Source organism: Phyllobates terribilis, unplaced genomic scaffold (assembly GCF_046119375.1).
Source record: "Phyllobates terribilis strain yellow unplaced genomic scaffold, ASM4611937v1 Scaffold_7__3_contigs__length_470593459, whole genome shotgun sequence".
Taxonomy (NCBI): domain Eukaryota; kingdom Metazoa; phylum Chordata; class Amphibia; order Anura; family Dendrobatidae; genus Phyllobates; species Phyllobates terribilis.
In genome coordinates, this window is record NW_027362767.1 from 308,574,673 (window position 1) to 308,588,881 (window position 14,209).

Consider the following 14,209-nt stretch of genomic DNA (forward strand, 5'->3'; position numbering starts at 1 on the left):
ACATTGTGCTAACTTTCAGCAGACAAAATGTCACATTTTAAGAACTGTAATGAGGTGCGATGCCACTCAGATGTACAATTGTGTTCCTGTTTACCTTTTAATTTTGTATTATATCCACAATAATTTACCCTTTTCTGTAAAGAAAGACGATATCACAGATGTTTACTTGCCAAGAAAAGTGACGTGAATGTGACTACTGTTCAGATTGAACATTCCATATAATTTAAACTTACAAATGAATGTTTCAATTCTACAAAAAATAGTTGCTCTCACTATTTTTTATTTTTCTGCACTTTCTGAATGTTCCTAAAAAAATTATTCTTGTAGAAACTTAGTAGAGGTCCCAGGGATTAATCTCATGATCAGTTTGATCTCCAGCTTGTGGTCATCTTAAACCACTCCCTTATAAGTGAGGGGGAGGAGCTTTGTGATCAGTTGTCCTATTGCAGAGCAGGGAGGGTTCTGCTACAGCCAGTTGTCATACAGCCACACACAGGACAGTGAGGAGGAAGGAGGACACAACAGACACACAAAGAATATCTCTTTATATATTTCTCAGTTTTAATCGTAATATGAGGCAAACAGGATCTAAGATTATGGAAGAAACTGCTGGAAGATTTTGATAAGTTCCTTTAAGTGAGAAATAACAAAGATATCATCCAGCGGTGTTCCAGGTATGCTGAAAGGCTGTGGAGAAAATCTAATCTGCCCGAAGATTTCCTCCATTATAAATTTATGCTGAAAACATATAACTTTGCGCTTCACCTCTCCAAACAAACCTACTTTAACAACCTCATAATCTCACTTTCCAATAATCCTAAGCGACTCTTTGACACGTTTCATTCTCTCCTCAATCAAACAGCACAGGCCCCGATCACCGACCTCAGCGCAGACGATCTGGCCAATTATTTCAAAGAAAAAATTGACCATATCCGACAGGAAATTTTCTCCCAATCCCCAAACGTTATGCATGCTCTCCCCCGCCACATTGTATCTTGCTCACTTTCTGATTTCGAACCAGTCACGGAAGATGAAGTGATCAGGCTCCTTGCATCTTCTCGCCCTACCACCTGCACCAGTGACCCTATTCCCTCACATCTCCTTCAGTCCCTTGCTCCAGCTGTCACCACTCACCTAACTAAAATTTTCAACCTCTCCCTCTCATCTGGTATCTTTCCCTCTTCTTTTAAACACGCCAGCATACATCCATTACTTAAAAAAACATCCCTTGACCAGAACTGCACGACCAACTACAGACCAGTTTCCAATCTTCCCTTTATCTCTAAACTCCTGGAATGCCTGGTCCATTCCTGTCTAATCCGCTATCTCTCAGACAACTCTCTTCTTGACCCTTTACAATCTGGTTTCCGCTCTTTACATTCTGCTGAAACTGCCCTCACTAAAGTCTCTAATGATCTACTAACAGCTAAATCTAATGGTCACTATTCCCTGCTGATTCTCCTGGATTTCTCTGCAGCATTCGACACTGTGGATCACCAGCTCCTCCTCACTATGCTCCGCACTATTGGCCTCAAGGACACTGTTCTCTCCTGGTTCTCCTCCTATCTCTCTGACCGCTCCTTCTCTGTCTCTTTCGCCGGCTCCTCCTCCTCTCTCCTTCCCCTTACTGTAGGGGTTCCTCAAGTTTCAGTCCTAGGCCCCCTTCTTTTCTCCTTATACACTGCTCCCATTGGACAAACAATCAGCAGATTCGGTTTTCAGAACCATCTCTATGCTGATGACACCCAATTATACACCTCTACTCCGGACATCACCCCTGCATTACTACAAAAGACCAGTGATTGTCTTTCTGCTGTGTCTAACATTATGTCCTCCCTCTGTCTAAAACTGAATCTGTCAAAAACTGAACTACTCGTATTTCCTCCCTCCACTAACCTACCTGTGCCCGATATTGCCATTTCCGTTTGTGGCTCAACCATTACTCCCCAGCAACAAGCCCGCTGTCTTGGGGTAATTTTTGACTCAGATCTTTCCTTCACTCCACACATCAAATCACTCACTTGTTCATGTCATCTACACCTCAAAAACATCTCAAGAATCAGGGCTTTTCTCACCTTTGACTCGGCAAAAACTCTTACTGTAGCTCTTATTCATTCTCGTCTGGACTACTGCAACTCTCTACTTATCGGTCTCCCTCTTACTAAACTCTCCCCTCTCCAATCCCTCCTTAACGCAGCAGCCAGAATCATATTCCTCGCCAACCGCTACACCGATGCCTCTTCCCTGTGCCAGTCATTGCATTGGTTACCCATCCAATATAGAGTTCAATTTAAACTTGTCACGCTTACCCACAAAGCGCTTCATGCTTCAGTACCCCCCTACATCTCCTCCCTTGTCTCAGTCTACCACCCTACACGTGCCCTCCATTCTGCCAGTGACTTTAAACTAAAATCCTCCATAATCCGAACTTCCCACTCCCGTCTCCAAGATTTCACACGTGCTGCGCCAATTCTTTGGAATGCACTACCCAGGACAGTTTGATTAATTCCCAATACCCACAGTTTCAAGCGGATCCTAAAAACCCATTTCTTTAGACTAGCGTATCGCCTCCACACACTATCTGTCCATCCCAGTTATCAGTCCCAGTTTTCCCCCATATTAAAATCTTCTTCAATTTCAGGTTCATACCAACCATGCACATAATAGCCTCGGTCAGGACTGCACACATACTAGCAGGCGACCAGTCCATGTATTATTTATCCTGTATAGTATATCAAGGCTGCATTATACAATATATGTACATTCTACCTTTTGTGTCTCCCCCATTTCCTCATAGACGGTAAGCTTGCGAGCAGGGCCCTCACTCCTTTCGATATGAGATATGTTTATTCTGTATTGTTTGTATAAGTCTCCCCTAAAATTTGTAAAGTGCTGCGGAATATGTTGGCGCTATAAAAAATAAAAATTATTATTATTATTATAGAGATGTAAGGAACCTGTTTTGTTTTGAGGTTTGTTTCATGGTCCCAAAGCTCCTGGTTATAGTACCCCTATGTGTGTGCGATCTTGAGGTTTGCTTCTTGCCCCTTTTCCGGCCACAAGTGGTTTGATGGTACAGGGACCTTGTAAATACTTGACGATTCAGTGAGATCGGGGTCCATTTTAAAAGATTAAAACTTCTTTACAGGAATTCTTTAAACAGGATTTCCACAATTGATAACAGGCACAATATTTTCTATACATATCTTCTGCATCTTGCAGAGGCTCCTTCTTTGATAGAATTAAATACGACATTTCAATAGCATAGGTACAATTCAAGAGTAATAGAGTACTTCTCAAGCTTTCTAGCTCTGCTTCTACTTTATTTATCCTCCAATACAATGACTACATCGTATTCCTTCCTGGTTGGAAGAGGACTTTTCTAAAACCCTAGGACCAGTTTACACGATGCCTTGATGTAGCACATTCCTTCTAGCTTCCTAGGGGAATTCTGCCTCCCTCAGCTCTGTTTATTGCTACGGCTACACTCATTAATAGTGAAAGGAGCCTTCTGGATACTCCTCCAATCTCTGCTCTCCTGTTGTATAGGTAATCAGTTGCGGGAACACTTGCTTTAAAACTCTTTCAAATTTCTGTCGCTGAACACACTTTCCAACCTGTGGCCTTTCCCTAATCAACAATGCTTCTTATCTCTTCAATAGCTATTCATCAACTGCTAACAACCAGGTACTACCTTCCTGAGCCCACTTAACTCCTCCCAACCTGGGCTGGCACTAACAGTTAACCCTGTCACCTTTAAAGGGGATAGCTGGGACTTTGTAAAAAAAAAAAGTGCACTAACAGACAGGTAGTTGCTGCCTAGTTACAGACCGCTCCTGCCGTCAATTTAGCTGCCACTGCTGAAGTCATGTTGACAGAGCAGTGGCTTCTTTTCTGCCCTGCTCTGTCGATGGCGTGTGGCTGCCGATGTCAAGCTGATTGACAGTCGACTCCCCCAGTTAGGCAGTGGGCAGCCGGCTGTCAATCAGAATGATGTTAAAGTCCCTCCCTGTCAATGGAGCAGAGTGGAAAAGAGGCAGCTGAATCACCAGCAGGAGAAGTCTGTGACCGCTCCGTGCCGGCAAATAACAGCGCCGAGGACAACAACAGGTAGGTAGCAAGTATCTGATGGTTAGTGCTCAGGCACATTTTTTTTTCAAAGTCCCGGATAAGTCACGTTCTGTCAACACGACATCAGCAGAGGCAGCTGAATCACCGGCCATGTCTCTGACAGCTCTGTGCCGGCAAATAACAGTGCCGAGCATAACAGGCTAGTAGGTAGCAAGTATCTGATGGTTAGTGCTCAGGCACATTTCTTTTTTTCACAAAGTCCAAAAGATCCCATTTAAATAACCAGGAAAACTGCAGTCACCTGAGAATAAAAGACATAAAGGGAGGGTGTTTAGATGACTTCGCCACCTTTACAGAGATCAAGGACATTTTGAGCTGAATGTAAGTTAAACTATGTTAACTGTCACTCATTGATATACCTATGAGACACAAAGGGGCAATTCATCAAAGCACTTATGCCAGAAAACTGATGAAATATACTTTGAAAAGTCGCTAAATTTTGCCCAGTGTGGAGTTGTGCAAAAATTTTGCAATATTTTGCGTTTTCACGCCAATTTTGTGCAGCTCTCCAAAAATGGGAAGAGCTGGGATAGAGTAGCAGTGGCTGGACAGGGCATTTTCTATGCTCGCCTTTCAAATTCATCATTAGAGGCCTCATTTTTATGCCAGAAATGTTACTCCGCTTACTTACTCTAGAAACATCTCTGGCGAGGTGCACGCCATGAAAGTCACAAAGGATGATGTACAACTAATTGAAACTGATAAGAAAAGTAGAAATGATTCTCTTCAAAGGGAAGTTGTTTTAGTCAACAATATTAAAAAGATATTTTGGCTCATGATAGCCTAGTGAAAATATGATTTTCTGATTGTTTTACAGTTTCAGTTGCCTCAAATTTATTAAAGGGAATCTGTCAGCAGGTTTTTGCTACCTCATCTGAGAGCAGCCTGATGTAGGCAAAGAGAAGCTGAATCCAACAATGTATCACTTAGATTACTGGGTGCAGCAGTCCTGACACAATCAGAGGTTTTAGATTTAGAATGAAGCAGAGCTGAGAAAGCTAACCCCGCCCACACCACAGCTAACCCCGCCCACACCAGGCTCTCTGTGTACAAAGTCCATAGACAGTGAGGTGCTTATCACAGGAAGGGGTGTTGTTGGACTAGTTTAGCTCCTAGTGATAAATCCTTCAAAGTTAGTGAACAACAGCATGAACTTTGACAAGTGATACATCCCTGAATTCTGTGTTTCAGCCTCTATCTCCTGCTGTCTTCAGATTACATAGCAAGAACCTGCTGACAGATTCCCTTTGAAGGGCATGCATCATTTTATAAATTCAGTTCAAATCAACTCCTACTATCTTCATTACTAAGACTAGTATTTAACACACCTGTCTTTGCAGATGTGGGCCAAAGGGTTTTCCAATGCATACACTTATGGTATATTGGTTGCATATGCCATAAATATCTCATCAAAAGAAGTCAAACTTGTTTCTAGTGAAGTATATGCCCCTATGCATGGTCTCGCCATTATACTGAAAGGGACATATAAAGAGCTGCAAATTAAAGATGTAATCTAGAGTTGAGCAGATTGATCTCTGACGAATAGACATCAAATCAAATTTCCTGAAATTCGCAGCTCCCCATGAATTCAAGCACTCTGTGATTTAATTTGCTAGAATCGGTCCCCCCAAAAAGCCCAGCGGCATTTCAGACACTGCTGAAGACTTCGAGACTGGGCTAATGTTATCAGGTGCAGCTGCGCATCTGCCCCATAATTCCCTGCAGCTATCAAAACTCCTGGACTTGCACAGGTAAACAATGGGACTATCATAGCCATTATAAAAGATGGCGTTGGGAGAGGAGCTCTATCTCATGCTTGTACAGTATAGGGATAGAAGGTCAGAGCGCACAGAGAATTACAGATAGGAATAAAAAAAGGCCTAATCTGATTGTGGTGTTCTACTTCAGTGCTGAAGCAGATTGAAAATGGGAGTGTTAGTCTCAGTCTGTTAATACTAATTCAAACATTCATTCATTGATATTGGGAAATGCTGTAGCCTTAGGCTATGTGCCCACGTAGCAGATTTGATGCAGAACGTTTTTGCCTCTCTCTGGCAGAAAAAACGCATGCAGATTTACATGCGCTTTTTCTGCCAGAGAGAAGCGTTTTTGCATGCGTTTTTTCAAGTACTTTTCCAAGCGATTTTGAGCATCACTTGGAAAAGTGCTTGACAAGTTGATCACACAATATAAATCCATGCAAACGTCATGGATTTTTAATGTGTGAACAACTTAGATGCTTTAAATGCAGCATCTATAGTAAAAAAAAAAAAAAGAATTAAAACATTAAAAATAAAAAAAAACCTGTATATTCACCTCTCCGGCGGCCCCCGGTCTGCTCTCCAGTCTGCTCCCGGCCATGTCTTCTCTCTTAAGCGTCCCGCAGTGTACTGTCGGGACCTGCGGTGACGTCAGTCAGCTGATGGTCACGCGACCATCACCTGACCGCCAACGTCAGCGGTCACGTGACCACCAGGTGACTAAATGACGTTACCGCAGGTCCTGACAGTACACTGCGGGATGCTGAAGAGAGAAGACGCGGCTGGGAGCAGACCGGAGCAGACCGGGGGCCACCGGAGAGGTGAATATACAGGTTTTGTTTATTTTTAACTTTTTTATTTCTTTTTTTCACCCTGCAGTAGCCGGGATGAAGAGGAGTTGTAGTCTCCTCTTCATCCCAGGTACCACACGCACTGCGATTACGCTGAATCGTGGTAGAATTGGTCATGCTGCGTTTTGCAAACCAATGCGAATTCGGCGCGCAAATTAGCGCATCTTGTGCACAGCACATCCGAATTCACATTGCTTTGCATGGCAGACTGTTTTACAAGCGTTTTCGCGGCCGTAAATACGTCGCAAAAACACTACAAAAACGCTACGCGGGCACATAGCCTGTAGCTTAGTGACAATGAAGCAGAAATTTTCCTGAGCATTTCTGCATCTCCTTGGCAGAAAAATGCATGCGTTTTTTACATGCGTTTTTGATGCGTATTTGACACGTATTTGATGCGTATTTGCATGCGCATTTGCCATGCGTTTTTCCAATGCATTGTATAGGCAAATACGCATGCAGAAACGCACAAGAATTGGTCATTTTTTCTGCGAATAAAATCTGCGCAAAAAAAATATGGACCATGTGCACAGAACTTGCAGAATGTCATAGGAAGTCATAGGATAAGATATGCAATGCGTTTCTAGAGAGTTTACGTGCTGCAAATACGCACCAAAATACGCACCAAAAATGCATCGTGGGCACACAGCCTTCTAGTCACTCACTATGTTTGACTGATTGAGTGAGATATATATGCTTCAGTCAAAGAAGCCTTTATTTATTCTTCACAATCTGAAACAAGGAGGACAGTATGAAACTCCTCAATGCTAATTTTGCAACTAAAACAAAATCCTGAATCCAAGGCTTGTACTGTATATTAGAAGAAGAATGGGTTCAATACAATACTAGGAGACCACAGAGAGTCATACACGTAACTTCTGGGAAATTGAAGGCTTTTTAGCATTGCGATTTACATGAAATTTATTCAACAAAAATCAAATTTTCTGTGGAAATTAAGCGAAAGCAGTGAACTCTTATTTCAAACGATTCAATCATCTATGATGTGACCAGAGCATAAAAAATGAATGGCATATGCAGAGATAATGCTTCATATGCCTGATAGGTGTGATTACTTGATGGGAGAATGAGTGTCCTGAGAGACCTTCTTCACACTTACAAAGGCAGTTTCATCATTAAATTTAATATTGTGGTGGTGTATTGCAGCATATCTCAGGCATTTATGACCTATCCCGTGGACACAAGGAAAATTCCATTTTAATATAGTACTTTGCCGCAAACTACTAATAATCAGATATTTGATGAAGGTGATAAACCCCTATAGGCCTCCTGTACACAAGTTTTTATTTCAGCCCAGTAGACTAAATTAGGTTACTGATCCGAATATATACGATGGATCTCGATCTTTAATGGACTGCATATTAGACGTCTTTTATAATACCTTTATATACAGTATGCAATAGAAATGAAAATCCATACTTTCTATATAATCTACGATAATAGCAGCACATGCAATATAACTTCATTGGAACAATAGAAAACTGTATATTTTTGGTTCCCATAATCGATACAAGTTCTTATTAGTGACCAGTACGATGCCATACTCGCACAGGCTTACAACCATGAAAGGTTTTGAAAATAAAATAATTTAAGCACAAATTATATTAGCTGTTGTAGATTTTAATAACATTGATTGATTAGCTTTATAGAAAACTGAAAAACACTTGAATATAATGAAAATTATAGGAACTGATGGGATAATTACCTGTGGAACAGTCTGCTCCAGTCCATTGTGGTTCACAGCTGCAGACACCACTGTCCATTAGAAATGTCCCATGGCCAGAACATTGCTCCTGGCAAAGGGCCAGGACATTCTCACAGTTTACGCCACCCCAGCCAGCAGTACAGTGGCACTCTCCTTGCACGCAGACGCCATGATCAGAACATGATGGATCCAGACAATTCTCTGAAATAGAAAATAAATGTTAATCGGGTGATAATGGTCTAGGTATATGCTATATGCTGGGCAAAGTTACACAAAATGAAATAATTAGATAAGACAGAACTGTGTTAAAAAATACTACTTAGAAGACATTTAATGGGGCTGTCCACCTTTGGGGACATTTTTTTATTCTTAAATGCATGTACTTGGGGCTAAAAATCATTTTTGCAATAGGGTTTAATTAAAACGTTTGCACTCTTGCAGATACAACTTTGATGTGGTCTCTGCTCATATTTTAGAAAAAGATAGATTAAAAAAGTTACTAACTCTCTGTTAGGAGGGCGGCTGCAGACAACTTAATTTTAATGGAACGCAACAGACCCCGGGGTCCGCGATGCAGCCTGGAGGACTGCTGCCGAACACTTTCCGGGTGGAAAGGCAAGCGACAACTTAGATGTTAAACCCTTCCATGTTTCTTCACACAGGAACAGGTAAAGCGGTACGCTCTATTTCCGTTAACTGCACGGAGGGAGAGCGACCGGCGACGCACCTATCAACAATCTTAGCCCTTCGTGTTAATGCACACGGAAAGGGTAAGACAGTTCGCACAATCTCCAAGAACCGCAGGGAGACGTGCGACCGTAGGAGAAGCAGTAGCCCTGTCTTTGATACAGGCGCTACGCTATGGGGAATGGCGCTAAAGCGGTTCACACAATCTCCAAGAACCGCAGTGAGACGTGTGACCTGACTAGGAGCAGTAGCCCTGTCTGCGATACAGGCACTACGCTAAGGAGAAGACGCTAGTGTGCGGGAGAGAATTCCGCCAGGTACTCGTGCACTCAGCCGGCGTGCAACCGTACTGAGCCGACCCGCTCAATATGGCTCTTAGAGGAGCTCTGGAGATATGCGTGCACAACCAAACAACTAGCTCAAATGATCTGAGCGCGCCACCATGTTTGTGGGCGGGCCTTTTAAAAACTAAGCCCTGCCCCACTGTCACACCATTGGTGACGTCGCCTGTGACCAATCAGGCGGTTCCAGGTCACCGGGTCAGCTGGTTCCTGAACCACCAATCACGGTGCGCCATATCAGGGCATGCTCAGTGCGATGCATTTTAGACTTAGGCTGCAGTGGCCTAGTCTCTCTCCACAACCTGTGCTTCATGTTGCTAGGCACAAATACACGAGATACCACTTGTACCTCTCGTGCATTGGCTAGCCGTTGGGAACAATGGCGATGCTGTGCAGTATCAGCCCTGGCTGAACCAGAATGGGAGACCACAGAATCCACTGATGATTCAGAACCCATTTGTGATCCAGCAGGCGCCTAACATTATCCCCCCTTCTAACCTCCCCCTCCACTTGAAGCTCATATTCCTCAATAAGTAGGGGGGCATGAATGTGGTCCACAGGCTCCCAGGAGCGATCCTCAGATCCATGACCTCTCCAGTGTACGAGGTAACATTTTTTCCCCCGAACCATCTTAGACCCCACAATCGCCTGTACCTCAAAATCATCACCCCTGGTGTCTGGAGCAGATTGGGGTTCCGAAAATTTGGTCAGACGAACCGGCTTGAGAAGCGGCACATGAAAGGTGTCGTGAATCCTCATGTGTCGAGGTAATTGTAACCGGTACACTACGGGGTTTATTTGGGCCAGGATTTTGAAAGGACCAATAAAACGGGGAGCAAACTTAGCGCATTCCCCGCGTACCATGATGTTGCGAGCCGCGAGCCACACTCTGTCGCCCGGCGAGAATACGGGGGCTGGACGACGATGAGCGTCAGCCGACTCTCTCATCCGATTCTTGGAAGCCAAAATAGCCTCCTGGGTATGATCCCAAACCTCCCGCGCCTCCTGAGCCCAATCTCTGACCCCAGGTTCCACAGAGGAAACCGGCATAGGAAACGGGAATCGCGGATGTTGGCCATTATTTAGGAGAAACGGAGTCTGACCCGTGGAATCCCCCACTGCATTGTTTAAGGCCAACTCTGCCCAGGGAAGTAATATCGACCAGTCATTCTGGTTGACCGAAATGAAATGGCGCAAGTATGTCACCAGCGTCTGGTTAGTGCGTTCCACCAGACCATTGGTCTCTGGGTGATAAGCAGTGGAAAGATTTAGTTCAATGTCAAGCAAATTACACAATTCTCTCCAAAACCGGGAGGAAAACTGTGGTCCCCGGTCACAGACAATCCTATCAGGCATCCCGTGGAGACGGAAAACGTGACGAATGAACAATGATGCCAGAACCCGGGAGGAAGGGACCCTAGGCAAAGGGACCAGGTGAACCATCTTAGAGAAATGGTCAGACACCACCCATATAGTCGTGTTTCCCCGGGACTTAGGCAACTCCACAATAAAATCCATCCCCACCAGCTCCCAAGGTCTATCCACCAGGGGTAACGGATGAAGAAGACCAGCCGGCTTCTGACAGGATTGTTTATTTCTCGCACAGGAGACACATGCTTGGACATACTCCTTAACATCCTGGGATAACCGAGGCCACCAATATGAGCGTTGAAGAAGCTCTGTGGTACGCTTGACCCCAAAATGACCTCCGATCTTAGAGGCATGTGCCCAGGACAGTACCTTGTTCTGTAAATTTGGAGGAACAAACGTCCTCCCGGGAGGAACCTGGTTTAGAGACACTGGAGCCAGCGTCCGCATACACTCTGGCGGAACAATGAGCCTTGGCTCGTCCTCATCCTCAGCCATATCCATGGACAGGGACAAAGCGTCCGCCCGAGGGTTCTTCTCTCCTTTTAAAAAATGAATGGAGAAATTGAACCGAGAAAAGAAAAGAGACCACCTGGCCTGCCTCGGGTTAAGATGCTGCGCCGTCTGTAGGTATAACAGATTTTTGTGATCGGAATATACCACGAACGGATGTTTAGCTCCCTCCAAGAGGTACCTCCATTCTGAAAAAGCCATTTTAATGGCCAGCAATTCTTTGTCACCAATAGTATAATTCCTCTCTGCTGGAGAGAAGGTCTTGGAGAAGAAAAAACATGGTCTTGTCCGACCCTGTTCATTCTTTTGGGAGAGAATCGCTCCCGCTCTGACAGAAGAGGCATCAACCTCCAGGAAGAATGGCTTGGCCACATCCGGGCGATGGAGAATGGGAGTTCTAGCAAAGTAGGATTTAATCTCCCGGAACGCCTCGGATGTCTCCTGAGACCAGTCCTTGGGATTGGCACCCTTTCGGGTTAAAGCGGCTAAGGGAGCCACCAGGGTGGAAAAATGTGGTATAAACTGCCGGTTGTAGTTAATAAAGCCCATGAAGCGTTGTACCGCTTTAAGAGAATGGGGCTCCTGCCAGTTCTGTACCGCCACCAACTTTTGTGGATCCATAGCCAATCCCTTACTGGTTATGATGTAGCCCAGGAACGGTACCGACTCTCGCTCAAATTGACACTTCTCCAGCTTACACTACAAAGAATTTGCTCGCAATCGCTCGAAAACCCTGCGAACATCCTCTCGGTGTGTGGAGAGGTCCGGGGAAAAAATAAGAATATCATCAAGACAGACTACCACGGAAGATAGCAGCCAATCCCGAAAGATATCATTGACAAAATCTTGAAAAACCGCAGGGGCATTGCATAATCCGAAAGGCATGACGAGATACTCGTAATGGCCATCACGAGTATTAAAGGCTGTTTTCCACTCGTCATCCTCACGGATTCGCACCAGATTATATGCCCCTCGCAGGTCCAGTTTAGTGAAAATATGAGCCCCTCGCAACCTGTCAAATAGCTCAGAAATAAGGGGCAGAGGATATTTATTCTTGATGGTGATGGCATTTAATCCTCTGTAATCAATGCAGGGACGCAAATCACCCCCTTTTTTCTGAACGAAGAAAAACCCCGCTCCCGCAGGAGAGACCGATTTTCTGATAAACCCCCGAGCCAGATTCTCTTTGATATAATCAGACATGGCCTGGGTTTCGGGTACAGACAGAGGGTAGACCCTACCGCGAGGAGGCTCAGTACCGGGAACCAGGTCAATAGGGCAGTCATACGGTCGGTGGGGAGGTAAAGTCTCAGCAGCCTTTTTAGAAAAAACATCCGCAAAGCTCCGGTATTGCACAGGCAGAGCGACAAGTCAGGAGAAGGCTCCGAGACTGCTCCTCGGGCAGCTGTAACCATACACTGGGGCACACAATCTTTACCTCAGGAAGAAATTCTCCCTGTACACCAGTCAATGTGTGGAGAGTGATGGCGTAGCCAAGGAAGACCCAATAATACCTCATCTAATCCCCCGGGGATAATAAGGAAGGAGATAACCTCCAGGTGACCCTGAGGAAACGACATGGTGAGGGGAACAGACTGGTGGGTAATTTGTTTATCCAGCAGTGAAGCATTGACCACCCTGATGTTTATTGACTTAGGCAGTAAGTACATAGGAATGGCATGTTTCTGGGCAAATGCTGCAGACAAAAAGTTGCCATCAGCTCCAGAATCCACTCACGCCTTGGTTGTGACCACGGTTGTTCCGAAGGACGTCACCTCATAAAGTAATTTGGAGGACGAGACCCCTGAATCTAACACACCCCCTCCAACGGTGGTTAGACACTCTCGTTTCCCGACTGCTTGGAGACCTTATTAACGGGGTACTCCAGGGGATGTGTGAGTCGGGAACGATGGGGCTTAGACTTAGTCCGGGATATGTCCATAGCCTCAGGCTCCAGATTGGGAACCGGGGGTTTGGAGATAGGCCTAGAGAAAGCGGGTGCCAACCGAAACCGAGGTCTGGAAACCTCCAGCTCTAACTTGCGTTCTGCATGACGCAGATCAATTCGGTTAGCAAGTGTAATTAACTCTTCCAGAGAGGTTGGAATCTCCCTGGTAGCTAGAGCATCTTTAATGTGCCCAGCCAGCCCACTACAAAACACCGGGATCAGCGACCGCTCCGGCCAATCCAGTTCAGCCGCGAAGGTTCTGAACTGAATGGCATAGTGGCTGGCGGTGACCGAACCCTGGGTCAACGCAAGCAGCTTAAGAGCCGTATCATGCGTGACCTGAGGCCCCAGAAAGACGCTTTTTAAGGTCCTAAGAAAAAGACCTGCCTTAGCCACGACCGGGTCATTCCGCTCCCACAGTGGAGTAGCCCACTCCAGAGCCCTGTGGGAGAGCAACGAGATAACATAACCCACTTTGGCTCTCTCGGAGGGAAATCGTGCATCCATCATCTCCAAATGAATGGAGCATAAATTTATAAAACCCCTGCAAAATTTACTGTCCCCAGAAAATTTCTCCGGGAGAGCAAAGTGGGGTCATGGAGCACTTGCAGCGGTAGCAGCCGAGTTTATCATGTTGGCTGCTAAAGAAGCCGCCTGGGTAGCTACTGCAGTGGTATCAGCAACCGGGACCGTTTGTTCCAGAGACCCGAGTCTGGTCTCCAGTTGCTGTATATAACGCTGCAGCTGCTGGTTGTCGGCCATGTTCGGCAAGACCCTGGCGCTCAGATACTGTTAGGAGGGCGGTTGCAGACAACTTAATTTTAATGGAACGCAACCGACCCCGAGGTCCGCGATGCAGCCTGGAGGACTGCTGCCGAACACTTTCC

At 45.2% G+C, this 14,209-nt stretch overlaps 1 protein-coding gene across 5 annotated transcripts in view; it reads right to left on the reverse strand.

The window, feature by feature from the left end:
• TENM1 (teneurin transmembrane protein 1) overlaps nt 1-14,209 on the reverse strand; it is a 1,319,062-nt gene that overhangs the window by 384,207 nt on the left and 920,646 nt on the right. For all 5 annotated transcript variants that reach the window (XM_073641092.1, XM_073641091.1, XM_073641090.1 and 2 more), the window contains one exon: nt 8,466-8,666. In XM_073641092.1, the coding sequence (XP_073497193.1) occupies nt 8,466-8,666 (201 nt within the window). The remainder of the gene's footprint in view (nt 1-8,465; nt 8,667-14,209) is intronic.